The 27,297-nt window shown below is 56.0% G+C and overlaps 1 protein-coding gene and 1 non-coding gene across 15 annotated transcripts in view; both read left to right on the top strand.

Annotated features, from left to right (window-relative positions):
* CACNA1C (calcium voltage-gated channel subunit alpha1 C) overlaps positions 1–27,297 on the top strand; it is a 474,146-nt gene that overhangs the window by 372,775 nt on the left and 74,074 nt on the right. For all 14 annotated transcript variants that reach the window (XM_060113743.1, XM_060113735.1, XM_060113742.1 and 11 more), the window contains exons 12-18: positions 4,214–4,374; positions 5,222–5,447; positions 18,026–18,233; positions 19,112–19,232; positions 20,521–20,635; positions 21,247–21,367; positions 21,650–21,719. In XM_060113743.1, coding sequence (XP_059969726.1) covers positions 4,214–4,374; positions 5,222–5,447; positions 18,026–18,233; positions 19,112–19,232; positions 20,521–20,635; positions 21,247–21,367; positions 21,650–21,719 — 1,022 coding nt within the window. The remainder of the gene's footprint in view (positions 1–4,213; positions 4,375–5,221; positions 5,448–18,025; positions 18,234–19,111; positions 19,233–20,520; positions 20,636–21,246; positions 21,368–21,649; positions 21,720–27,297) is intronic.
* On the top strand, positions 25,790–25,897 carry LOC132499613 (U6 spliceosomal RNA). The gene has a single exon (XR_009533858.1). It is a non-coding gene; the product is annotated as a U6 spliceosomal RNA (small nuclear RNA).

Below are 27,297 nucleotides of genomic sequence, written 5' to 3'. Positions count from 1 at the left end.
GCAAACTCCTTCAGGAGCACGGCCCCCTCCTCACCCCGACCCCATCCGCGGGGTCCTAAGCCTCGTCCACAACACAGAGTGAGTCAGTGTGTGTAAAGTTTGTCTCTGCTGCCCTACCTGCCTGCTGGCCCAGTGGTCCTACTGTGTAAGACCACAGTGGTGGGCTGTGTGAGCCCATCACAAAGGACAAGACGCAGCCCCTTCCCCTCAGGACCCTGCGATCTCAGTGGAGAAGCTGGAGTCACACAGTAAAGATACTGACCTACAGGAAACGGAGCATCGCGTCCTCTGGGGAGGCTAGCTGGCACCCCACAGTGGGCTGGGATGCCCTTCTACGTGCCCCTGGGGCACCTCTACTAAGCCCGCCTGGCGCGTGGCACCCTCGGGGTCCATATCACCGACCCGAGTTTCCCGTCTGCGTGTTAAGCTGAATATCTAGTACTTGGCTCGGGGAAGATGTTTCAATAAATGTTTCTTGAATGTGTAGCTAAGTGAGCAACACGGACAGTAAGTGTGACTGGAACTTGGCAGCTGGGACGTCTAGAAAAGTGCACCACCGGGAAGCTGGGGCCCCCGCTGAGCCCTAAAGCAAGCGGGGGGGGGGACCCAGAAGGGTAGGATTGGTGGGGAGACAACTGTGTCGATGGAAAGGTAGGACTCGGGCCGGTGCTGGGAAGGGGTCAGGCGGGTCCAGGCGAGCGAGCAGAGCTGTCCGGTGGGAACGCAGCGACGCGTGGGTTTGAAGACCTGAGAGAGACATGTCCGTGCCCGCCGTCTCCTCCAGGTCTGTGTCCGGGAAGTTCCACTTCTAGAGGGAACAACTTTCCCAGTGAGAGTGAAGGGAACGTGAATAGCAGGCAAATTCCTCCTCCCTGTTTTATCACTTAATTTCTATATCCTCCGTGCATATGTAAACACACAAATGCACTTACACATTCTAATAAACCATTGCATTTATTGTACAGTAGGAAGCGTTGCCAGGAAACCAGTTGTCAAGCAAAGCTGTATTTTGAAGGGTGGGAGGTGTGTAATTATCTTTAAATACTTTCTCTGGATGGTAATTACTCCACCCCCGCCCCGGCCCGAACCCACGTGACTCTCCTGAGTGGCTGTCTCGGGGAGCGCACGATTCCACGGGTGCCGCCCCCGTCTGTCACAGCCGCAGCTGCGGGGCCTCCAGCAGAGCAGCTCCAGACCCCGGGACAGGCCCAGGCATGTGGCACCCACATCGACCGGCCCCAAACTCGGGGAAGAGCGCAGTCAAGTTCTGGGTTTGAGACATAGTTGGAGTCGGTTCCTCCAAAATGTGGAAGAAAGCAACCGTGATTCCTTTGGCCTCCGAATCACAGTTATTGGTGATTTTTGTAAATGAGGTTGTCTCTATTCAAAACATTCTTTGCAACTACAGTGTAACCTATTGCCGACTTAAAAAAATGCACAACGTGAGGGTTGTGAGTTAAGTCTGATTCGGGGCAAAATGAGGACTGTAGCCCAGGAGACGGCATCTTGGGTAACTGAGGAACTGCTCCAAGGAGGTTGGGGGAAGTCAGTACACATGTGAGTGTTTTGAAGGGAGAGTACATGCAATCCAGCACGTATTTTCTGCAGAAGGTTTCTGCTTGTCTCGAGGAGCAGACGTCACCACGAAGGATTTTAGTGCTTTTCTAGATATAAGGAGATGCCAGAATTGGGCTCATAAAATCTTCTCCTGAAAACACCTAACTATCTGAAGGCCTGTCTGCCAGTTTTTTCCAGAGCACAGAGGGCCTCATTCCTGATCTCCACCCTGAGCTCCTTTCAGGGGGTGTTGAAGGTCCGAAGCTGCAGCGGGTCATGATTTAATCCTTGTAGAGGTAGATGGCAAGTGCCAATTTGTAGTTGACTCTATTTAAGATTGGATATGAGTTTGTCCTGAAAACTCATTTTTCAAGGGGAAAAAAAAGTCGTACCAACTTTGTCTGCAATATCACCAGGCTCGATCGCAGGAGAGAAGCAGAGTCCCGCCCTGGCGAGAGCAGGCGCCTGAGCACCGTGGTCCAGCACCGCCAGAGGCTGCCCCCCGCTAGGGACCACCTGGGCCCCTGTCCCATTGCCTTGTCCCCCCCCGCCCCCTCCGCCACCCCTGCTGTCGCCCGGTGGTGTGTCTGGAGCATGGAAGCCTCCACAGTGCATTGGGAACCACCGTCTTCTGACCCCCAGGCCTTTCTTCTCCATGTAGCGACTCTCCCCCCAAGTAGCAGCAAACGTCCCTGCCAAGGTTTGGTGCTCCCTGGAGGTGGCGTCCCCGCCCCCTCAGTGACGGGGGTGAGGTCAGGTCAGAACACCACCCCCTTAATCCTTTCTTCCCTCCCTGCCCTGCAAGCCAAAGCCAGGTCCTCCTGCAGCTCCCAGGCAGCAAGGCCCGCCTTAGATGTGCCCCTCGCTTTCTAATCTCAGAACAGATTTCAGCAAAGGTGTGGCAGCAGGATTTTCCACGGACCGTAGGTCACAAAAATAACAGAGTAGAAATATAAATAAAGTCAAGCTCTCCAGAAGGCCATCTGGGGCGTGTGGAGAGTCCTAACAACAGAGTCTTGAGCCTGGGGACCTGAGGACCTGGGACTTCACGCAGATATGAGTGCAGGTGTCCAGGACGACAGCCATCACCACCCCCACCACCCCTTCTGTCCCAAAGCGGGGGCTCTGTCCTCAGCCGCCCGGTGGGTGTCCCTACGGACACGACCTGCAGGTACCTCAAGGCGTTTCCCGGCCGAGCCCCCCTCCGCAGGGCGCCCATGCTGGTGACAGGGCCTCCTCCAGACGCCCCTCCACCCTTTCTCTCTCCCCTGCGCTCGCGGTCAGGGTCAAAGGCCTGCTGACCCTGCCTCCAAAGTCCATGTCACCTCACTGTCCTCCTTCCGTGAGTAAAGCTGTTGCCTCCATCACCTCCAGCCCGACGGCTGGCCACGGCACCCCTCTTACCATCCCCCAGCTGGACGTTGACCGTGTGGCTGCTCTTATTGTGTTTGGTTTTCTGGAATCAGATCCCCTCTCGACGCAGGGCCCCCGCAGTCTCCCTGGCACCCCTGTACTTCCCTTTTCACATGGTGTTAAACTGGTAAACGTTTGGTCAACGGAATTACCAAATATATCTGCATATTCTCTCAGTATCAGGAGGATGAAACTGGGGACAAGCTGTAAACGCGTCCACCACTGAATTCTAAAACGTGAGCATTTCCTTGGGATCATCCGGCTTCACGGTTGTCAACCATGGTTACACATGAGAACCATCTGGGGAAACTTAACAAACAGCAGCGGTATTTGGGGATTATTTAAAAATTACTCAACCCCAGACAATCAGATTTTATTGGGTTGGGGCCCGGGGCCTAGTGTGTTTTTGTTGTTTTTTTTAAACTTTCCCCAGGTGGTTCTATGCACAGCCAGGTTTGATGAAAGTCCCTAACCAGAGGCCATGGGGGCGAGTGTCCTGCGGCCCATGGATGAGCTTTCAGGGCCCACGTATGGCGTGGACTTGCGTGTAGAGGTGGGGGCAGTCTGCCCGTTGTTCTGAACAGAGAATGTAATCTCAAGGGACTCCACAGCCTCCCCTCAAGGCAAAGCACCTCTGGTCCAGGTTCACCTCCCACTCTTCACGGACAAGGCAGCTAGGGGAGCGCCTGGCGCCTGGGCTGCAGGCGGGGGCGGGGGGAAGCCGCTGGCTCTGCCCTCACCTGGTGTCAGTCCAGACCCCCAACTCCAGGGTCCTTGGTTTTCTCCTGAAAATCGGGACAACGCCTGCTTTGCAGACTTGTTTAAAGGATCTGGGAGAAAACATGAGAAGGGCTGATATGGTACCAGCCAGACATGGGGTTCGCTGATGGTAACCATTACTAGTCCTAGTAATACTAGTCTTACGACTTGCAATACTACTTCTAGTGATGCCGTTACTGTGAAATTAAATAACATCCCTTCAGCTTTAGGCCAGACCCTCACACAAGGCTGGTCTTGCTTGGGGTCACAGGCCAGGGTGCCACGGTCCCAGAGGAGCAGGGACACCCCCCCCAAAGGCACACCACCAGCCACGAGCCGGTGACCTTGGTGGGACGCTCCTCTCTTCGGCCCTGGTGAGGTCGGGCCAGTTCGGGGAGGGAGGTGGCCACCTTGGAGCATGGCAGCTGGGGACCTTAATTCACAGCCGCCTCCCACCCCGTCCTCCTTCTCTGCCCCTTTGCAGCCGCTACTGGCGCCGGTGGAATCGGTTCTGCAGGAGGAAATGCCGTGCAGCCGTGAAGTCGAGCATCTTCTACTGGCTTGTCATCTTCCTGGTTTTCCTCAACACGCTCACCATCGCCTCTGAGCACTACAACCAGCCCCACTGGCTCACGGAAGTCCAAGGTGAGAGGCCGCCCGGCCGGCCTGTGTTACTCAGGCTGACTCGGCCCTGTCCCGGGGTGGGGAGGCGGGCCACGCCGGACACACCAGGGCCTGGCAGCTTGTGAGCCGTTAAAACACACCAGCTCACTCTACACAGACGGGGCTCCCCTGGCCAGGCGATGCCCCCCAGCCTGCCCCAGCCGTCACCGTTGGGTCCAGGAGACACGGTCACGAGCTGTGGCTTGTTGGGCTACATCAGCTCTTTGGCTGCCCACCCTCCGCCCCCAGTGGGTTTTCAGTACCTGGGACCTCAGTATGGCCTCCAGGTGTGCTGGCCAAAACCTGTGAGGGGCGGTGAGCACAAAGCCAGGGAGCGGACGAGTGTGGCCTGAGCTCAGGGAATGTCCTCGATGGCAGTGGGTCTCACCACCCCTCCCTGGGCCCCAGAAGGGATCTCTCTGGCCAGAGCCCCGGAACCGATCCGGGGGTCAGGCGGACACAGCCTGGACCCGGGGTGTCTCCCGGAACCTAGATGGGGCTCATCTCCCGGTGACAAGGGCAGACAAGGACCCTGGCTCCGGCTCTTGGCTGGTCAGTCTGGGCAGATGGCTCCTCCTCGAGCCTCACTTCTCGTCTCTGGAAAATGGGCGTAGCAGCAGCCCTGCTGCCTGGCAGAGTCGCTGTGAGGGGCAGAGGGTGCGGGGGGAAGGGGCCGTGCTGGAGGTTTGCTGTGGTTGTAACTAGGCCCCTTCCCACCAAGTCCGCGCAGGGAGGTGGGTGTGGCGGGGTCGAGCTTTGGGGTTTCCCCGCAGTGATCCGCCACGCTCACCCCCTCTCCCCCTCCTCGCCCCCGTGCGGGTCCCTCCAGACACGGCCAACAAGGCCCTGCTGGCCCTGTTCACGGCGGAGATGCTGCTCAAGATGTACAGCCTGGGGCTGCAGGCCTACTTCGTGTCCCTCTTCAACCGCTTCGACTGCTTCATCGTATGCGGCGGCATCCTGGAGACCATCCTGGTGGAGACCAAGATCATGTCGCCCCTGGGCATCTCCGTGCTGAGATGCGTCCGCCTCCTGAGGATATTTAAGATCACGAGGTGCGTGGCCCGTCATTGCCCCCGGGACCCAGGGGCGGGGAGCCGCTGTGTCCTGGAGGGTCTCTCCTGGTCTCGTGTATTCGCCAGAGGCGCATCCTTTAGAGGGTCCTTTGGCTGCTCATACAGACAGTGCAGGGGTGGCAGCCGCGGGGCCTCCAGGGGCATCGGGGACCCAGGCTCCTCTGTCCCTGCTTCACCAGCCCCGGGCCTGCCCTCCACCGAGGTCACAGGCGGCTTCCGGAGGCCGAGCCCTCACCTGTGGGCTCGAGGCAGGAGAAGGGGCTGTCGGCTCCTTCCCAGGCTCCCCCCGGAATCTCACCTATACCTCGGCTCTTGGGGCCGCCCGGCAGCTAGAGAGGGAACCTGCTCTTGTAGCTGGACCTGTGCTGAGCGTGTGCGGCATGAAAGGCAGGAATGGGGCCTTGACATGCCCCCTCCACCCACCGCCCGCCACCCACCCGAAGGCCGCAGCCCCTGAACTCCCCTGGGACAGGCGGGGCGGGGACGGGCAGCCACTCCAGGACAGCAAGTTTCCACCGCGTTGTGACCCATTCTGGGTGTTGAGATCAGCTTACTGGATCACGACCATCATTTTTATTGAGAGATAATCCACATACTATGTAATTCACTCTTTAAAGTGTACAGTTCAGGGTTGTTTTTTATTTTATTTATTTATTTTTTTTTGCGGTACACAGGCCTCTCACTGTTGTGGCCTCTCGCATTGCGGAGCACAGGCTCCGGACGCACAGGCTCAGCGGCCATGGCTCACGGGCCCAGCCGCTCCGCGGCATGTGGGATCTTCCCAGACCGGGGCACGAACCCGTGTCCCCTGCATCGGCAGGTGGACTCTCAACCACTGCGCCACCAGGGAAGCCCTGTTCAGGGGTTTTTTACATATTTGCAGTTTCGCAGCCAACACCATAGTTCTGTTTTAGCACGTTTCCATCCCCAAAAGCGGACCCCACGCCCGCTCTTCCCTCCTCCACCCTCCCCTCCAGCGCCCGTCACCACCTTGCCTCCATCTCTACAGACCTGCCCTCTCTGGACGGTTCATGTCCATACGATCTGTGCTGCTTTGTGACCAGCCTCTTCCACCTGGCCTGATGGTTTCAGGTCTCCCCCATGTTGTCCAGAGATCGGTGCTTCATTCCTTTTTCATGGCTGAGCCGTGTTCCATTATACGGATATACATCACATTTTGTTTATTCGTTCATCTGCTGGTGGGCGTCTGGTTTATTTCTGCCTTTTGGTTCCTGTAAATAATCCGCTAGGAAGCATCGTGTTCAGGTTTTCGTGTGGACGATTGTTTTCACGTCTCTTGGATACAAGGAGCAGAATTTCTAGGTCACATGACAAGTCTATAGTTAAGGTTTTCAGGAAGCGCCAAACTGTTTCCCAAAGAGACTGGACCATTTTACATTCCTACCGGTGATGTATATGGGTTCCAGTTTCTCCTCATTCTCATTTTTAATGGAAGAATGAAATAGGGTGGAAAACGTCGGAGTGCCTCACGTGAATGTAAACACGTTTCATAAAAATCCCCGAGATCGTATCTGGGTCGCAGTATAATATGTATTTCTCACCGTGGGCTGTGGTCTTCCTCGGAGGGGCACGTCAGAAGCACCTGAAGGGGAGGGGCTCCAACTGTGCCCCCAGAAGGACAAGCCTCCCATCCTAGAGTCTGATGGGGGGAGACTGGGCGTCAGTGAGATCCTGCTGGGAAGAGTGGGGTTGGTATCATCCGTGCCAGGCCCTGGACTTAACCGTCTCTGCTCAGAGTGCTCCAAACTTGCAGGGTCGGGGGGTGCTGCAGGGCACCTGGGTGTGACTGTTCTCTTCCCAGTTCCCTCGGCGGCCCCCCTGCCCCAAACACACCTGCTCCCGTGGGTTCTTTTGAGGGTAGGGTGAGACGAGGCATTTAAAGAGTTGAGTTCAGTGCCAGGCATAGAAGGTTCTTGGCAACCGAGCATTCACTGTGCCTCTGGTTGTAACTGTTGTGATTATCAGGAGAAGGAAGAGGGAGGAAGGAGCTAATAGTGACACACACACACACACACACACACACACACACTGTGGCTGTATTTGTTCGTCTGCCGCGTACACACTGTCTGTCCAGCTCTGAGAGGCAGGAAGCGGGCTGCATGGTGGGGCTGAACCTGGGAGAAGCAGACAGTCCAGTTGGGGAGACGGAGTCCGCTCCTGGAGACAATGAAAGGAAAATCTAAGACAGGATGAAAGGAGCTGGCAAAATGGGCAGGGGCGACATCTGCTTTGGGAAGCTGGGGACAGGAGAGCATCCCTGGGGAAGCTTCAAGGTCAGAAGACAGACTCAAAGTACAGGCAGGAGTGAAATCCCCAAGTTGGATACTCCTGGGCAACACTTGCCTCGCCCCCACCCCCGGAAGGAGCTCTTCCCGAATGTCTGAACGTCTTGGCACCGCAGAAAATCCTCGGTTCAAAATGAAAGTAGTAGAAACGTCATGACAATCCTGGTCAATGTACATCAGCTCTTGCTCTGTGCCGGATAGCCTGACCCCAGTGCTTGCCTGCGTCTGACCTGTAAATCTTCACCATCACCTATAAGAGAGGGTGCTGTTATCATTATTCCCATTTTCCAGATGAGAAGACTGAGGGAGTTCAGTCGCTTGCCCAGGGTTGCAAAGCTGCTCAGGGGTGAAGCTGGGATCACAAGGCTCTGTGCCCCGACCATGACCGTGGGCTGCAGGGCTGATGGCTAAACTCTCTTGTCTATCTCCAGAGACAAGACGTAAAGGATTTTGACTGATTCTGCTTGCTCCTCCTGGGTCTGCTAAAAGCTATTTTTAATTTGGAGTTTCAGGTGCCTCTTAAGTAATTCTCAAAAGTCCACATGCTTGGGGCTTTGTCTTTGTTTTTTAAATTCCTATAGAAAAGAATTTTACTCCCAGATATTGTCATAGCATCTTGAAGAGACTTCACATTGATTCTGTTTCTAATCAACAATTTATCTATTTCTAATCTGAAACTATTGCCGGGAAGCCATTTTTAAGTCTATCTTTATCAGCGAGCTTCCTGAAGCCCCTCCACAAGAAGGATTAGTGGTATTTTCGGATCTCCATAAAGTCCGTAAACAGAATAATTTCTGGTCTAATTGGAAGTTATTTTGGCAAAGGCCATCAGCTTCCTGTTTTCCAGTCTCCAAACTGTCTGGGGGCTTTTGGAAGACAACAGAGTCCAGGTGTGGGAGGGTCCCATGCCCCCTTCTGAACCTGGTCTCCAATACACTCCAGTGGCCAGAAAGTGCCTAAAATAGGGGCTGGAGGGTGGGCGTGCTGGTCCCCTGAGACAGGTCAGCCTGGTTGTGCCATCAAACAAGTCTGTTTCTCCCTCTTCTTTTAAAATCTCTTGGAGGAAACTTTGTGACATCTCACTACTATTTTTAACAACGTTTTCTGGACCAGTGATTGTGATTCTCAAACCTAGATGACCTTCTCAGGAGAGCTCATTAAGGACCCACCACTCCAGAGATTTCAGCCAGCAGTGCCTGGGGAGCTCCAAGCCGGTGGCCCAATGACCTCACTCTGAGAAGCTCTGGCCTGATTTTCTGCGGCTGTGCCCTTTCTCCTCTTTCTTGTCTAAAAATAGGAAACTTCATGTATAATTGGAAACTTGATTCTTCCCTCTCCACTCTCTCCTCTAGACAGTAGCCCCGACCCCCCGTGAAGACGGTGCTTCTGATGGCTCTCCACTGAGAAAACTCATAATGATAAAGACCTAATAGGAATCCAGCGAAGTTTTAAAATTGATTTTAATTTTATTAATTTCTACACACCTGAACACATTTGAGGCTCTTTATTTAGAGTGCTAGGATCCTTGGATCCACAGATCCCCTCCTGTAGCTCCAGGCTGCCCTCCTCCCACCCAGGGCCTGTGGTCTAAGGGCCGGGAACACCGATCTAGACCATGGTTCTCAGCCGTGACCTCATGACCCTTCAGGATGTCCAGAGCAGCTCAACAGTGTGTGGCTATTTGCCATTACTGAGGTCATTTGCTATTACTAAGAGCTAAAATACCAAGATTTGTGAATGGTTTCTTTTTGACATCCCAAATACAAGTACATTCGGTATTGCTCCTGTAACACCCTCACTCTTGGTCACTTGCGTCCCCAAAGGCTTTAATGAACGAGCAAGAACTGGGTGTGTTTACAGCTGATCCGTGGCCCCTGAGGGAAGAGAAGACTTTGGTTTCGGATGACAATGAGTTGCTAGCCTGCTTACATTATTTTGGCACTTTGTCAAAATCTGAGCATGCCTTAGGAAGTATACAGCGTGTAGACATATTATCCATCCTATGGGTCTCACTTTTTATAAAAAGACTGGGAACCCTGCACCGGGCTGTCAGTTGATCACTGAGTATTTGCAGTGCTATGGGTGGGGACCTGCAGGTTGAGAACGTCTGGGTGCCTCTGGGAGAACAGAGAGGCACGCACACGGCCAAGGTCTTTGTCATCTTTGGGTAAATGACCGTGGGCCTTCCAGCCGCGTGATGGACGGGGCTCTTTCTCCTGCTTTGGGGCTCTCTGGGGCTCTAAGTGTTGCCCGGTTTCAACATCCAGTTTGTCTGCTGTTTGTCAGCCCAGCCTGACCTTCCCTCTAGGAGGAGGAAGAAGAGCTTCAGTTTGACTAGATCTGGGTGTGGCTCCAATGTACTAAGTATGTCTCATTTTTTATTCAGTTGGTCTTCACTCGCACCACAGCCCCTCCAGCCCTTGCTGTTTTCCCTCTTAAACCCTAACTGCGTCTCTTGCTTCCGCTGCCCTCCACCACAGCCCCCTTCCCCGGCCCTGAGACGTGAGCTCAGACTGACTCGACGCAGACAGACGCACTGGTGAATCGTGACCACACAGGGGCCCACAGCCCCGAGGTGCGAGCCTTTTGCACATCCTCCAGACTCTGAGCTCTCCATGTAACTGCCGGTCTGGCCACGAGCATCAGACCCTCCCGGCCCCCTTCTCGGGGCCCCAGGGAGGCTCTGAGCTCCTCATGGGCCACTATCATAAAGGTAACTTTGGCGTCCGCCCAGTTGCTGGGCGGGGGCCTATGGAGAAGGCAGATCAGATGCTAGAGCCCACGGGCCGGCCGTCAGCGAGGAAGGTGCTTATTCTCGGGGGTTAAGGAGACAGGGGAGGATGACGTCTGGCTCCCTGTCTCACCCCAACACAACCACAGGGCCGACTGGGGACTCTGAGAGGCTCACAGGAGCCCCGCCTAAATCCCACGGTCAAGGCCAGGACACCCTGCCCGTAGTGATCAGCTCACATCCCCCACGGGGGTTCCGTCCCCTGTGTGACCGAGGCCTCTGATGCAAACAGGGAATACAAGGTCTTTGAGTTTGTTGCCCAGGTGGGGTTTGGCTCGAGAGTGACGGACATAAACTGTGCATCCGGCCCCGGGACAGAGGGCGGGGTGGGGAACAGCAGGCGCTCGGCCGGCAGGTTTGGCCTGGGGTGGGCAGGACAAGCCTCTGGGGAGAATGATTCCGAGCCGCAGGAGGGATGAAGAGAGACCATGACCCCAAGGGTGACCCGGCAGGGGAGGTGAGTCTCTCGAGCGGCCTGTGCTTCGGGGGCTGAGACCCCCAGTGCTGGAGGGTTCTTCTGTGCACGTGGACGCACGCGGGTGTCAGTCTGCAGAGGCGGCCTTGGTTTTTCTCAGTTTCTCTACAAGGTTCTAGACCTGGAGTTCTTTGTTCTGCTGGTGCACACTTCTCTCCAAAGCGCTTTCTTTTTGGGCGTGAGTGTGTGTATTTCAGTCTTAATCAATTAGGATGAAAGCCCCCTTCGACGGTGAATATGCCGTCAACCCTCCAGTTCACCACCCGCCAAAATTCCTGGAGGGAGAGGGATCCTGGGAGACGGGGCCACAGCAGTCACAGACACCAGGACCACACTGACATCGAGAAGGCCAGAGGTGCAGGACCTGCAGGGCCTTCCCATCGCCCTGCCCGGAGGCTGCCACCTGGCACCTACAATCCTCTTTCGTATCACTGTTGAGGAGAACCCACCCTACTCCCTGCCATCTGCCATGGCGAGCCAGGCCCCAGATTTCAGCCATCTCCTCTGAGCTCTGCAGCATCCCCACAGTGATCCCCGTGTCAGCCTTCCAGGGAGTGCACGTAGGGATGGACGGCCTTCCGTCCAGCGAGCGGGGTCCCTCGTGATGCCAGGCCACTGGCACCAGCTCTGCTCGGTTAGTGCTGCTCCAAAGGCACAGAGCACAGGTGGCAGGCCACACACAGGGACCTCCACCCTGCCCTGCTGGACGGGAAGCAACAGGAGGCTGAACGCAAGCAGCACCCACAACCACGACCTGGTCCAGGGGCAGCATCTCCTAAGCCCAGGCATGTCCGTGAGCAGGTGGGCTGGGTCAGATACTTGGGCGCAGTCTGTCTCATGAACCAAGGCTGGCAGGTACCCTCAGACCTGCGGCCACTTGTTCTGAGCCCCCGGGGGAGACACTCTCCCCAGGAGAGACTCGTGTTCACACTGCTCTCTGGAATTCTACCCTAGATAGGGTCTAGAAGCCACGGCGACCCTACTCTCTGTGTAGCAAACTGAGGCATCATAGACTTTTTTTCTTTTTTCCTTTTTTTGAATCAAGGCATACAGTTGATCCTTGAACAACAGGGGTTTGAACTGCAAGGGTTCACTTCCATGCAGATTTTTTCGCACTGCAGGTCTACACAGTCCGAGGTTGGTTGGATTCGAGGACACCGACTGTCAAGGTATTCTCGGATTTTCAACCGCTGAGGGTCGGTGCCCTAACCCCTGTGTTGTTCAGGGGTCCACTGTAATTGACATAACACGATATTCGTTTCAGGTGAACAACATAATGTTTCCATATTTGTATAAATTAGGAAGTGATCACCACAAGTCGAGTTAACATCCATCACCACACGATTTTTCTTTTCTTGTGATGAGAACATTTTTTTTAATAAGTTTATTTATTTATTTTTATTTATTTATTTTTGGCTGTTTTGGGTCTTCGTTTCTGTGCAAGGGCTTTCTCTAGTTGCGGCGAGTGGGGGCCACCCTTCATCGCGGTGCGCGGGCCTCTCACTGTTGTGGCCTCTCCCGTTGCGGAGCACAGGCTCCGGACGTGCAGGCTCAGTAGTTGCAGCTCACGGGTCCAGTTGCCCTGTGGCATGTGGGATCCTCCCAGACCAAGTCTCGAACCCGTGTCGCCTTCATTGGCAGGCAGATTCTCAACCACTGCGCCACCAGGGAAGCCCGTGATGAGAACATTTTAAGATCTATTCTCTTGGCAACTTTCAGTGTAAAATATAGTATTGCTAACTGTAGTCACCATGCCATACGTCACATGCCCAGGACTTATTTGTTTTATAACTGGAGGTTTGTAGCTTTTGACCCCCGCACCCAGTTCGCCCACCTCCCCCCACCCCACACCTCTGGGGACCAGTCTGTCCCCCTGACACGTAATAGTGTGACGAGTGGTCTGGTGGTGGAAGCTCAGGAACCCCCGGATCTAGGGAAGCCACAGGATCAGAAGTGACGTCGGCGGGAGGGCAAGAGCCATTCCTCACCTTTGAGCAAAGTGGGTTTGACTCGAGTGAGTGTGAGACCCGCCCCCCAGCCCTGCTCCACACACACGGGGTCTGTGTCCCCTCCAGCCCCGTCCCCTTGCCTTCCCTCCATTAAGTACAAAGGTGTCATGTTGAAGGTTTGTTCCTTCATCCAGCAAAACACTCCCAGGGCACCTCCTTTGGCTGTGCTCCCAGCACAAGCCCTGCTCTCTGGACCGTCCCCCTGGAGGGGATGAGCATGTAAAATGCAGGCTGGGGACAGGGTGGCTGCCAGGAGGGCGTTGAGCAGGCCCCGGGGGACTGAAGGAGTGAGCCCTGCAGACCCCAGGGCCGGGCCGGCCAGTGGGGTGGATGCAGGCGGGACAGTGGGGGCCGGGCTGCAGCCTTGCAGCGGGTAGCAGGGGAGGTGCCGTCCACAGGGTCTGCGGGGCCGCGGGCGGGGCTGTGGAGAGCGTCCTGCTGCCCGGCCGAGGAGGGGTCGGGAGTCACAGGGCGTCAGGAGTTGTCGGGGATTCTGAGAGCAGGAACGTGGCCGGGGGTGTCCGCCGGGTTTCTCACCGTTAATGAGCCCTTTCCCTCTGTGATTACGGAGTAATCCATGGAGAGATATCGGGGCCTGTGAGCCCCCTGCTCCCCAGAGGCCTTCCCCCGTGACGGTCTGTACCTGAATCACTGACTCTTTCGTTCATTCATGCATTCATTCATTCCTACTCTCCATTTGACACGGTCTGTAAAGCATAGCCCTCTCTCCTTTCTTTAACGTCAGTGGATTCAGTTTTTTTCAGTATATTATAACCTATTACTGTCGCTGAGAGCACCGGCGGCAGTGCATTCACGGTGCCTCACTTGGGCGGGGGGCTAAGCAGCTGCAGGGGGCGGGGGCAGGACAGGGGAGACGCCGGCCTGGGTGGCAGGTGCCGGAGGGGCTGTACCCTGGCTCCGAGGACGGGGTTGCGGCTGTGGGTGTGAGGCCACCTGGAGGGCGACCCCAAGGGTCTGGGCTCAAGCCAGAGATGGTGGCTGTGCTTCACCGCAACGGCGTGATGGCGGGGTGGGCCACGGGGCTCGGTCAGGCCAGCGGCTCGTGCTGGGAGCCCCCCATCGACTGAGAGAGGGCCGCACGCCCCTCTGGGCATGGGAGCAGGAGAAGAGCCTTCCGACCAGAGGCTCGGCCCCTGTAGGCGGCTCAGTAGGCCTCCTCCGCCCAGCGTCCCCATAAGGTCTCCACCACCCCCAGGACGGGCGACACAGCCATGCTCCGTCCAGGCTCTCAGTCCAGGCCCGCCCTCCTGCTCGCCCTGGGCCACACCCCACCCCGGGCAGACCCCCTCCCGCACGGTGACTTTCTCCCTCGGGTCTGGGGCCTCCTTGGCCGGCGCCCCTGGGCCCGTGGCCGGCAGACAGCCTGAATCTCAGCGCTGGGCTGGTCTATTTCCCTCACGTCCACAGGCCTCGGGAAAACTAAGGCACCAACTTTTATGTCCATGAAGACTTTCCCAGAATATTCTGTGCAGTTTAGGGGCTGTGTGACCTTAACTCCCAGGCAGACACTGTCCACCCCCCTAGTACAGCGGGACGTTTTCGTTACAAATACGCTCCGGAGTTTCAGTTCCTAAATACCGGCTTGCTGATGGGGGTTGGGTGCCCGCACAGCAGTGATTCATGGTTCTGAGCGACGCCTGGGAATCGGCATTTAGAAAATGGTTTCCCGCCCCCCACCCCCGGCATGTCATCTCCAGACAGGTCTGGGAGCTTTCAGTGTAAGAGGGGAGGGCGTCCCAGCCCCCACAGAGGTTCTCTAACCCCTTACTTATACAGAACGATTAGTACAATCTCTAGCCGACCGGGGCCAGGCGGCCCGTCACACATGCCAGGCTGCACCGAATCTATTTGAGGACAGAGATGCAGGGGCTGGAAGGAAAGCCTCTGGCCTCTGCCCTCAAGAACTCAAGCCTATTTGGGTGAGACAAGGCTGTCACAAATGTGGAACAGGTAAGAGCCTTTCTAGGGCAGATACAAATCAATGTATATTAACATTCCGCGAACAGAGGGCGTGTGGCTGGCAGGCAGGGTAGAGGCGGAGCAAGGCTGAGTGTGAAGGAGAGAGAGCTTGAGAGACTCCAGGTTGGGGAGGCGCTCATGTTTACACCCAAACTGTTGGCCCATCTGCTTCTGTAACTAATGGAGCCGTTCTCCAGGGAGAGGTGCCCGGGTTGGGGTGCAGCTGCCAGGCTGCAGTGGGGCGTGGTTTGCAAGGCACTGTCTCGAGCAGCAGAAACAATTCCCTGTCTGCCTTGGTGAAAAGCCTGGAACATCTAAGTGGAGGAGATCAAGGTTGTGACCTGAAAGGCAGCTGGGTCGGGCTCGTGCTGCAGGGAAGTGAGATGCACTTGGCCAGCTGGGCGCGTGTCCCTTTTGCTGCAGTGCATTCCTTACCCTGAACAGACCCTGTCCCGGGTACCCAAGCCCCTTCCAGGGCCATTCGTGTCCCTCCCACTTCCCCAAGAGAGGGCTTTTCCCCACTCGTCCCCACAGTGAAGGGTGTCCGCGCTCACAGCGGAGAGATGCAGGGCCCCGTCTGCCACAGGCTGTTGCTGTGGACTGGGTGCGTTTGCTGCAATCCAGGATCTCCCAAGCTGGCCTGCTTATCAGAATCCTCTGCGACCCTTGTTCAAAACAGATTTCTGGGCCCCAAACGACAGCTATTGAATCAGAATCTCCAGAGGAGAGGCCTTTTAAACAAACCAACTCTTTGGACCGAGTGAATTTAGGAAGCCTTAGTAAACACACCCCCTCTTACCCACGGGTGACCCAGGCCACCCTCCCCCGTGGGTGACCCCATTCATGACTGGGCTGGGCTGAGGCCCGCATTCTGGAAAAAAAAAATTTTTATGTGTTTTTTTTGTCTAAAGATCAGTAGTGATAACAATAATTACTAACCTTTATCACCTGTGTGCCAGGCACTATACTGGGGTCTTTTTTTAAAATGAAGAGCTGGAATTATATTTTTTCTAGTTTTACTGAGAAATAATTGACACACATCCGTGTCCACATTTAAGGTGTACAGCATGATGGTTTGTTTTCCATACATTGTGGAATGACTGTGACAGGAGATGTAGTTAACGTGTCATCGCATAGAGACAGTGTGAAAAAAGAAGAAACTCACCCTTGTGATGAGAACGCTTAGGGTCTACTGTCCTAACAGCTGTTACATATAACACACAGCAGTGGTGGCTACAGTCATCATGCTGTACACTACATTCCTAGTACTTATTTATCTATAACTGGAAGTTTGTGCCTTTTGACGCCCTCCCTCCTGTTCCCCCTCCCACCATCCCCCGCCTCCAGTAACCACAAATCTGATCTCCTTTTCTGTGAGTTTGTTGGAGGGTTTTGTTTGTTTGTGTCTGGTTTTGGATTTTTTTAGATTCCACATACTGGGGAGGTCATATGGTATGTGTCTCTCTCTGTCTGACTTATTTCACTAAGCATAATGCCCTCCAAGTCCATCCATGCTGTTGCAAATGGCAAGATTTTCTTCTTCTTTATGGCTAAATAATATCCCATTGGAGATAACGTACGCCACATTTTTCTTTCTCCGTTTCTCCATTCATGGACACTTAGGTTGTTTCCATGTCTTGGTTATTACGAATAATGCTATAGTGAACGTATCCTTTGGATATGTTCCCAGAAGTAGAATTGCTGGAAGGTACGGTAGCTCTATTTTTAATTATCCTGAGGAAGCTTCATTTTGTTTTCCACAGCGGCTGCACCAACTTACATTCCCACCAGCAGCACAAGGGTTCCCTTTTCTCCACATTCTCACCAGCACTTGTTATCTCTTGTCTTCTTGATGATGGGCATTCTAACAGGTGTGAGGTGATATCTCTTGGTTTTGATTAGCATTTCCCTAACGATTAGCAACGTTGAGCATCTTTTCACGTGCCTGTTGGCCATTTGTATGTCTTCTTTGGAAAAGTGTCTATTCGGGTCTGGTTTTTTAAAGTATTTATTTATTTTTATTTGGTTGTGCTGGGTCTTAGATACGGCATGCGAACTCTTAGTTGTGGCATGTATGTGGGACCTAGTTCCCCGACCAGGGCTCGAACCCGGGCCCCCTGCATTGGGAGCATGGAGTCTTAACCACTGCGCCGCCAGGGAAGTCCCTGTCTGTTTTTTTAAATAGGATTATTTGGGGTGTTTTTTGTTTGTTTGTTTGTTTTGCTATTGAGTTGCATAAGTTCTCTATATATTTTGGATATTAATCTCTTATCAGATATATGGTTTGCAAGTGTTTTTTTCCCATTTTGTAGGTCGTCTTTTCACTTTGTTGATGGTTTCCTTTGCTGTGCAGAAGCTTTTTAGTTTGATGTAGTCCCACCTGTTTATTTTTTATTTGGTTGCCGTTGGGGGGAGTGGCTTTCTTTTAGTTGTTTTGTTTTGTTTTGTTTTTGCGGTACGCGGGCCTCTCGCTGCTGTGGCCTCTCCCGTTCTGGAGCACAGCCTCCGGACTCGCAGGCTCAGCGGCTGTGGCTCACGGGCCCAGCCGCTCCGCGGCATGTGGGATCTTCCTGGACCGGGGCACGAACTCGTGTCCCCTGCATTGGCAGGCGGACTCTCAACCACTGCGCCACCAGGGAAGCCGGGGGGGGAGTGGCTTTTTAAAAACTGTTCTCTCCTGTAATCCTCCCAATGACGTACTGAAGCGTGTGCTACCGATGCCCCTATTTTGTCAGACGGTGGGACACAGAAGGAAGGGAGGTTAAGCAACTCCCCCAAAGACACGTGTAGAGCTCGGTCGGAACCAGACTCCTGACCCGGGGCCCCTGAATTAACTCACTCACGCTCTAATTGTGAGCTGGCCAGCCAAGTCCCACCACCACGCTGCCCCATGGACAGGGCCAAAAGGAGGGCGCTGCCGCTGGTCTCAAAGGCCCTGGTGGGTGGGGCAGTGGGGCAAGAGGTGATGGAGGCTCACCCCGCCCCCCCGTCCCCAGGTACTGGAACTCCCTGAGCAACCTGGTGGCGTCCCTGCTGAACTCCGTGCGCTCCATCGCCTCCCTGCTGCTGCTGCTGTTCCTCTTCATCATCATCTTCTCCCTCCTGGGCATGCAGCTCTTCGGGGGGAAGTTCAACTTTGATGAGATGCAGACCCGGAGGAGCACGTTCGATAACTTCCCCCAGTCCCTTCTCACCGTGTTTCAGGTATGGACTCTTCTCTGCCGGGACTGTGCTCTGGGGGGAGGGCCGGGGCCGGGGGGCGGGGGAGGAAGGAGCTTCCCGCCCCCTCCCACGGGGCAGCCAGAGCCAGAACAGGTCGGCCACAGGAGCCCAGGACAGTCTGTAGCTCTCCTTCCCCGACCCCCAGGAAATTCCGCTGTTGGATGGACCTCTGGGGAAAAAAAAAAAAGATCCAATTAAGTGGCTTAGAAACTGTTTCTTAGCCGTGGAAACCTTTATGCAAATACATTCTACGTGGAAGCCCAAAATATCAACAAAGGAAAGTGGACGGCCCTTGCTGGGGAGGGGAGGGGGACGGGTGTCTTTCCTACCCTTCACGCTCGCCCCCAGGAAAATACGACTACCGTCGAATTTGTGACTTCACGGATAGGCTGGCTTAAGGCCAAGCTAAAGTAGCACTTAAGTTTAAAAGCAGATCGATTTACAGATTAAACTGGGTAATATGGGGATGTTGCCAAAATCTTAAAGATGGTACCCAGAGTCCTCACGTTTGGAGCAAACCAGGGGACCTGTGGCCCCTTAGTGAAGACGCTTACCTTGACGACGTAACCCGAGGGTCAGCCACGGAGCACTGTCCCTGGGGGTAGGAGGTATTTTGCCCAGGAAGCTCTTTTAGTCAATCAGATAAGTTGTGCCGGTGGCCACGCACTCTGTCTAAGGAGAGGGCTGGACTTGCAGGGGTCACAGCTCAGAGCCCTGGGAGGAGAACGGGGTGGGCAGGAGGCGGGGGAGGAAGAGAGAGATGTCAGACGCTTCTGTCTCGCAGGGGGCTGGGCAGGGGAGTTTCGGGTTTGCTGCTGGTCTAACGCTGTGTCCCTTATTGGTGGGAATGTGTCATTCAGATCCTGACCGGGGAGGACTGGAATTCGGTGATGTATGATGGGATCATGGCTTATGGCGGCCCCTCTTTTCCAGGGATGTTAGTCTGTATTTACTTCATCATCCTCTTCATCTGTGGAAATTGTATCCTTTGCTCCTGCCTCCCCCCACCCCACCCCCGCTGCCCTGCTCTCAGCCTACAGCTCGATGCCAATAGCTGTGCCCCGCAGGTCCTGACTTGGGGGGGACCCAGGGCCCTCCCCCCAGGGGAAGCAGGGAAGGGCAGGCTTGGGAGGATACGTCCAGCCCCAACCACCTCAGCGGTGCAGGTGTCTGGGTGGGAGCCCGGAGCCTGGGCCCGGGGGGGGATGCGAGGCGTCCCCCAGCCTCCGATTCCAGGAGCGCATCCTCGCCTTGGCCCAGGCAAGCAGCCCCTGCCCAGTGTTGTGCTTGCAGCCACTCACTCGGACCCTGATGTGCACACTGGCTGCCCCAGCGCAGGGCCCCTGCCCGGGGAGGACAGATCCTCCGCCCCGGAAGTGACATTCACCCGTCGCCCTGCTCTCGGGCCAGGGTCCCTCCCTGTGAAGCCACCCTGCGGGAAGTTAGCCGCAGGCAGAGTGGACAGGCTACGGGCAGGTTCCCGGGTCCTGGGCTGCTGGCACCCCTCTTCCCGTCCTGTCCCCGCGGGTTGTGTGCACAGGGGCTTGGAAACTAAATCACAGAAGATCTGGACACAGAGGCCAGCGGGCGGCCTCGGGCACACCCAGGGCTGCCCACCTAGCGTCCTGGGAACGGGGTGGAAATAGCAGTGCCTCCGACCTAACGGGCCGGGTGAGGCTGAACAGGATGGCGCACGCCCAGCCCCTGTCCTTGCGGGGCCGCGGCCTGTGCTCCCCGTGTGAGCCGGAGCCTCCCGGGGCCTGGGGTGGAAGGTGGGCCTGACCAGCGTTAACCTCTCGGCTGGACAGGCTCTGATCCGGTTCTCTGACCTACAGTGCCTGCGTCCGAGTCTGGGGTGTGGGGAGAAGAAAGGGCAAACTCCGCTCCAGTTGGGAGCTCGGTGGACCCTCCCAGAGCCTCTGTCTGAACAGGGTCACAGCGGGAGGGGCAGGGTGAGCGGGCACCTCCTGGCAGTGGTAATGGCCACTCTGCACCCCGTCCCGCTGCAGCGCTGCTTCCGGTGTCAGTCACGGGCGGTCATCTCGACACCGGCAGTTAAAGAGCGAGGCCCGGCTGCCGGCCGACCCCCCCCCGCCAGCGGGCCTGCTCTCGACCCCACAGAAAACCCTGGGAAGCTAGTGGGGTGATGGGGCTCGGAGCCCCTCCCCGGGGGGAGCTCTGCCCCCGCGTGTCCTGCCCCCTCCCGCCCCCGTGCCCATCCACAACCCCAAGTCCAAGGGTCATTTTCTTTAAGAATGGGCACAAACAGATATCCTACTGAATGTGTTCTTGGCCATTGCCGTGGACAACCTGGCTGACGCCGAGAGCCTCACCTCTGCCCAGAAGGAGGAGGAAGAAGAGAAGGAGAGGAAGAAGCTGGCCAGGTAACCTCCAGCTTCCGCGGCCCGGCCTGGGGTGCCGCTCCCCTCGGCGCTCAGGAGATGCTCCACCCTGCCTGGCCGTCCCTCCTGGAAGGGGGCTGGTTGGGGGCTCTCTGTGTGAGTTGAGCCTCCCCCCTAATTCCTGGGCATTGCTCTAAGTGGGGACCACCGTGAATTACATCTCTGGGAAGGTGTTGTGTTGCCCCACGTGTCCAGGAAGGTGGCGGGTTCTCCGTTGAGAGGGGAGGTCAGGAGAGGTGGTGGGGGTAGAGGGGAGGGCGGGGCCGGCAGCCGCTCACGGGAGGGGTCCAGCTCCAGCGGAAGAGCCACGAGACGACAAGCCAGGGCCCCACTGTGTCCTCGTCCTTGTCTCCGTGGACCGTCACGGCCACACCTCTGCTGAGTACTGAGCAGGGTTCTCCAGGAGCCTTTCTCTGGGTTAGACGGGGACTGAGCCTCTGAGAAGCCGGACTCTTCAACTGAATGCCGGACAGAGCCGGGCGGGGCCCAGCGCCCCTGTGATTGAGCGCACGGCATGGGCCCCAGCAGACCACAGGGCAGCTCCCTATCAATCTGGTCACATCCCTTTCTTTTCCCTCCTGCGGACCGGCCAGGACTGCCAGCCCAGAGAAGAAACAAGAGATGGTGGAGAAGCCGGCCGTGGAGGAGGCCAAGGAGGAGAAAATCGAGCTGAAATCCATCACGGCGGATGGAGAGTCCCCCCCTGCCACCAAGGTGAGGGGCCGAGGCCCAGGGAAGGAGGACACGGTCCTCCTGGGCCAGACAGCAGGGGAGGTGGGGTGAGAAGGGGCTGGGGAGGGTGGACAGCAGAGCTGGGCGCAGAGAGAAGGAAGGCCAGCCGTCTGCTGGTGTCCTGAGGGATGTGCGCAAGGAAAAAGGATGTGTTTCTGAGTCGACAGCTCAGCCTAGACTAGGCGGCCATTTCAAGGCTACCCGAAGCCTCTAAAGCTGTGGACCTTGTCTAACTGGACCCTCCTTCTCTCCTTGGCTGCCTAGATCAACATGGACGACCTCCAGCCCAACGAGAATGAGGACAAGAGTTCCTACCCCAACCCGGAAACCACAGGTACCAGCCCACAGCCTGGCCTGGGGGTGGGGGGATCTGGGGGTGGACACCCCACTGTAAAGCCACGTGCTGGTCCCAGTTCCCCCACAAGCAAGGGCCCTGCCAGATCCCCCGGCTCGGCTGCAGCACTGCCGATTATCCTCTGGGGGGCAGGGTGCTTTGCTCCTTGTTTCCTCATTATGACAACAGAAGATTGAATGCATCGTGTTTGAGCGATGCCTTTGGGTCTTTGGAAGCTGGATTCCGTATACATTTAAGGTTTATTATAGCCTATGCTGTAAACTCATTAGTAAGTTACATAACTTATTAGGATAACATATGTCACAGCATCTTGCTCACTTAATAATAAATCCCAAAGCTGTCCTGTCCTCACCCGGAAGACGGTGCTGAGCACAGCGCAGCCGCCACCGCTTGCTGCTCTGCAGGATGCGTTCAGAGCTCTGCCGTCTGGTCCGTAAACTGGCAGGCAGGCCCCCTGGAGAGGGTTTCACGTCAGGAGCCCATCAGCCCCCGTCAGGAGCCCATCAGCCCCCCTCAGGAGCCACTTCCCTGCATCAGGAAACCACACCCTGTATGAGCCCTGACCTGCCCTCCTTCTACAGAGAATTGCAGATGTTATCACGAGCTTCAAGCTCAAAGTCACGACACACCGTCAAGCCACCGTGGGTCTCGCCGACACCCCTCCCCGCACAGGTTGGGCTGTGTCGGGTCACAGCCCTGTCGGGAGCCTGAAAACCTTCTGCGTTCGTGACCGCTCCAGGCCTCCTTTTCCCTTTCCCTCCGCAGTCTGTCTGCTGGGAAAGAGGATTTGGCTTCCTGGGGCTCAGACAGAAAGGAGGGCGGAAGGGTGTCCGTGTGCCGGGCACCAAACCTTTTGAAGCCTTAAAGCCCGTCTGGGTGGAAACTATTATAGAATTTCAAAGACAGACCAGAAATATCCACCGAATGCGGCGGGCGCGTCTTGTCTTGATCCTAAATGAGCAGATAAATGTTTCGATGACATTTTTGAGGTAATGGGGGGAAATTGAATATGGACGGGGAGCTAACTGATTTTGGGTAGGTTTTGTTAATCGCGGGACCCCCTGCAGGAGGCGCCTGTTCCTAGTCCCCGCAAAGCAGCCCCCCTGCCCAGCAGTGACCTTTCAGGCCTCCCCTCCTGGTTCAATCTCCAAAGCTCGCCGGTTGGTTGGAGCCTCCCAGCTTTGTATACACTACATTTTAGAAACATCACCTCACCCAGGAAGGAAAGCTTTGTGCCAAGATGGTGCTTTTATCTAATTGATTCATTTACTTGAGTGAACATACAGATGTGCTTAAGAGTCACTCAGGGCTGAAAATTAATAAGTACACGTGAAAAGGAAATGTGATGACACCCGGGAATGTGTGGCTCAGTCCAGACGCTGTGGGAGAGGCCTGGGCTGCTGCAGGGGCTCCAGGAGAGAGCAGTGCGGGGAGGTGGGGCGGCGGGGGGGTCACGGAGCAGGTGGTCCCCACTGGGTCTGCAGTCGAGGAGTTGGAGAGGAAAAAGTTACTTCGGGACCATCCTGTTTCATGGACACAGAGCTGGACAAAACCAGGGGGATGTGCATTCATTGATTTAATAACTGCTTATAAAGCACCTACTGTGTGCCGGGCCCCCTGGCCCATGGGGGACAGAGAAGGCCACTGCTCCGGGGGCCGCCATTGTAGTGGGAGGCAGACAAGGAGCAAGAAAGCAAGCCAACCAGAAAGGAACCATCAGGAAGATCATAAAACCAAGGGCCGTATTAGAGGTACCAAGTGGGCGGGGCTGCCCTGGCTGTCTGGTCACTAGGGCCCCTTTGTGGATGTGACGTCTGGGCTGAACCCTGAGTCAGAGGAACCAGGTGTGTGGAGATGATTGAGGGAAGAGCTTTCTAGGTGGAGGGACCAGCAAGCCCAGAATCTCGGGCAGTCGCACCTGTCTGCAGTGGGGCCAGAGCAGGCAAAGGGCCGGGGGCGGGGCAGGAGACGGGGCAGGAGCAGGTGGGACGGCCCGCAAGGCCACGCAGAGGGCTGGGTCCCGGCTGATGCTGGGGGGACCACAGGAGGTTCTCAGCCCACATCTGACTTACCTTGCAAAAGACTCGCTCTGGCTGTGGTGTAAAAACAGAGCAGAGTGGGACGGGGCAGTGGGGATGCTCATGCAGCAGTGCAGGCAGGGGACTGGCTGGAGGTGCAGAAGGGGCGGCCCTTGGGGGTGTTTGGAGGCAGGGCCAGCTGGACAGAGAAGCTGGAGAGGCGGGAGGGTGAAGGGTGGCTCTGAGGGCCGAGCTGAGCCAGTTAAGAGAAGGTATCAGCGCGGGGAGTGCATCCCAGCCTTGCTCTGCAGGTTGGCCTTTTAGGGCGGCTGGACTCTGGGGCTACACGGAGGCCTGGATGCTCCTTGAGGGCAAGGCCATGGCTTTGCGTCCAGTGCGCTGTGGGCCCGAGGTGTCAGAAACAGTATTTTGACTTGAACCGGCCATGAGCAGAATCACAGCGGTGAGCATGGGGCTCCGGGCGGCAAGGCCCGAGGCTGGGCATTTAGCTCTGCCCGCCACGTTTTTCCTGCTGAGTTCTGGAAGTGCCATCTGGAAAGCGGCCGGGCCTTGCTTTCCCCGCTTCTCCAAGCCTGTGAGAGCTGCGATGAGAAAACCGCACAAGAGGTTCCACGGGCATCGGGTGTCTGGGCGGTTGGCTGACCCCCGCAGAAGGAGCTCTACTTGACTTCCCCTAATCCGTCACCTCTCTTCTCACGCGTCATACATGCAAAGCATCATGTGCTGGCAACCTGACCCTTTACAAGTTTGGTTTGTCCTTCCGCAGTCGTTTCCTCTTAAACATTGCTCGCAGGACAAGAGTACACACGATTCTCCACGAGGACCTTAGAGGTGCACAAACCTGGCAAACGTGCTTTTCTATAAACACAGATGATTAAGTAAGCATTCAACTACCTGTTCTCAGATATTCCTGAATAAGAAAGTGTTGGGTCATTTAGAGCAAAACTGGAAAGAGGACAGCGCCAGGCGGGACCTGAGATCCTCCCGTTCAATTCCACGTATAGAGGCCATGATGTAAGCCCACTCTGGCTTCACTGGTCGTGCTTTAATAGGAGCCTTGCCAAGGTTAGTTAGGAACCTTCAGGCCCCTCCTGGACACCACCTTCCCTTGTGTGCCAGTCTTCTGCTGAAACTATTCATTGCCTGCCGGTCAGCTCTAATTACTCGAGGGAGGGAATCTGATCTGTGCCTGTGATCTGCTGGTCCTGCTGAGAAGCCTTGGGCCCTTGGTTGCCTCTTGCTTGATAAAGAACCACTTTCCGTGCCAGGCTCTTTTGCCCCGCCCCCACCTGGCTTCGTGGGAACCGGGAGAGAGCACAGACCTGCGGCTGGTCCACGAGGTCCACTGCCCAGAGCCATCTCTCCACCGGACCTTCTGCACGGTCCCCTTCCTCATAAAGCCACTGCTGTTAAATCATCACCAGGAAATGAGGCTTCCACGTGCCAGGGGGTTTCTCTGCAGGGCTTTCAGCACACGAAGAGATGGAGCCAGGTACATTTAAAGTCACGCATCCGAGGCGTTTTTGTCCCAAGTGCCAGGTGGGTGTGGGAGACCGGAGGTGCTGCTGGGATTCACAGGAAGGTCCTTCCTGGGCGCAGGCATTCAGGAAGGCCAGGTGAAGGTGCTGTCTGAGCCGGGGGTGCCCACAGCTCTGCGGAGGGGCTGTCGGGCAGGTCAAGCAGGGAGAGAGCTGAGCCACCTTCATGGAGCCCCCGGACACGGGCTTTAACAGGAGAACTTCATCCTCTCACAGTTCTGGAGCCTGGAAGCCAGACATCGAGATGCCAGCAGGGCCGAGCTCCCTCCAGCGGCTCTGGGGAGAGTCCCCGCTCTGCCGGCCAGTGCAGTCCCTTCGAGCTCCTCGGCTGTTGCAGCCTCAGCCCCATCTCTGCCTCCCTGTGTCCCCTCACAAGGACAACAGTCCCCGGAGCGAGGGCCCACCCTCGTCTGCTGTGGCAGCATTGTAGCTGATGACGTCTGCACAGATGCATTTTCCAGAGTGAGGTCACGCGCTCACGTCGGCAGCACAGATACGAAAAACCGGAACGATACAGAGGAGATGAGCACGGCCCCTGCGCAAGGATGACACCCAAATTCGTGGAGCGTTCCATATGTTTTTTAAAAAATTTAAAAAATAAGGTCACATCCTGTGGCTCCGGGTGGGCATGGATATGGGGGGTTGCTATTTAACCCACTACAGTGAGTGTTTAGAGAATAGTTTGATGTGAGTGGAAAGTCTGTCGGGAAATAACAGGCAAAGAGCAGACAGACTGAGGAGGATGCTAGACACTAACTTACCGTCCTGGAGTGTCTACCATGGGTGGAGATTGTAATAGCACCATTCTGAGGTACATACGTGCTATTATCCCATCTCACAGATGGGGAAACTGAGGCACAGAGACACTAACTTAAACAGCCAGAAAGAAACAGAGCCAAGATTTGGATGAAGGCATGCTCCTAACTTCCATCCCCTTCTAAACATTTTTAAGTACCTTGGACAAGAACAGGGTTTGCAGTTTCCTTCCATGGCCAGTGAGCTTGTCTGCCTGTGGTCCACATTCAGTGTGGCCGCTGGCCTGGAGAACAAAGTGCTTCTGTAACTGGTGTCAGCGTCTAGACCTTTGGACGGAGGGCCTGTTACGGCAGGATTACGGCCCGACTGCCCCTACAGCACAGTGTTTTCTTGTATTTTCAGGAATAGGGAGAATGCTGACTTTAAGCTCCTGGAACATTCAAGGATGGGGTTGCTTGCCGGGGTGTCAGGTCAGCTGAGCCACGCCCGTTCCCCTGCCTGCAGTCCAGAAGGGCGAGGACACTTGGCAGTGCCCCAGTCTCACCTGGTCACCTGTCGCTAGTGCCTGACAACTAGGATGACCAACCACCCCGATTGGCAGGGGACTGAGGGTTTCCTGGGATGTGGGAATTTCCATTTATAACCAAGGACAGGGGGGCTTCCCTGGTGCCACAGTCGTTGAGCATCTGCCTGCCGATGCAGGGGACACGGGTTCGAGCCCTGCTCTGGGAATATCCCACATGCCGCAGAGCAACTAGGCCCGTGAGCCACAAATACTGAGCCTGCGCGTCTGGAGCCCGTGCTCTGCAACAGGAGAGGCCGCGACAGTGAGAGGGCCGTGCACCGCGATGAAGAGTGGCCCCCGCTCGCCGCAACTAGAGAAAGCCCTCGCACAGAAACGAAGACCCAACACAGCCATAAATAAATAAATAAATAAATAAATTTTTAAAAATAAAAACAAGGACAGGTTCTGAGTTGGTCACCCTACTCTCAGCCCCCTCTCGTGTGCTGCCTGGGAGTCTTCCTGTAGCAGAGATGAGCTCCAGCCGTGCTCACGGGGAGAGAGCTGGGTGTCTTGGCTGGTCCCCTTCACCTCCAGAGATGTGGATGATGTCTGATTCCTGTCTGTAGGAAGGCATCTGGAAGGAAGCCACATGGTGGTAAAAAATAAGCGGGAGGGCTTCCCTGGTGGCACAGTGGTTGAGAGTCCACCTGCCGATGCAG

Source organism: Mesoplodon densirostris, chromosome 11, assembly GCF_025265405.1.
Source record: "Mesoplodon densirostris isolate mMesDen1 chromosome 11, mMesDen1 primary haplotype, whole genome shotgun sequence".
In the NCBI taxonomy this organism is placed as follows: Eukaryota; Metazoa; Chordata; class Mammalia; order Artiodactyla; family Ziphiidae; genus Mesoplodon; species Mesoplodon densirostris.
Note: the sequence above shows the minus strand (reverse complement) of the source record. Positions and strands in the feature narration are given on the sequence as shown.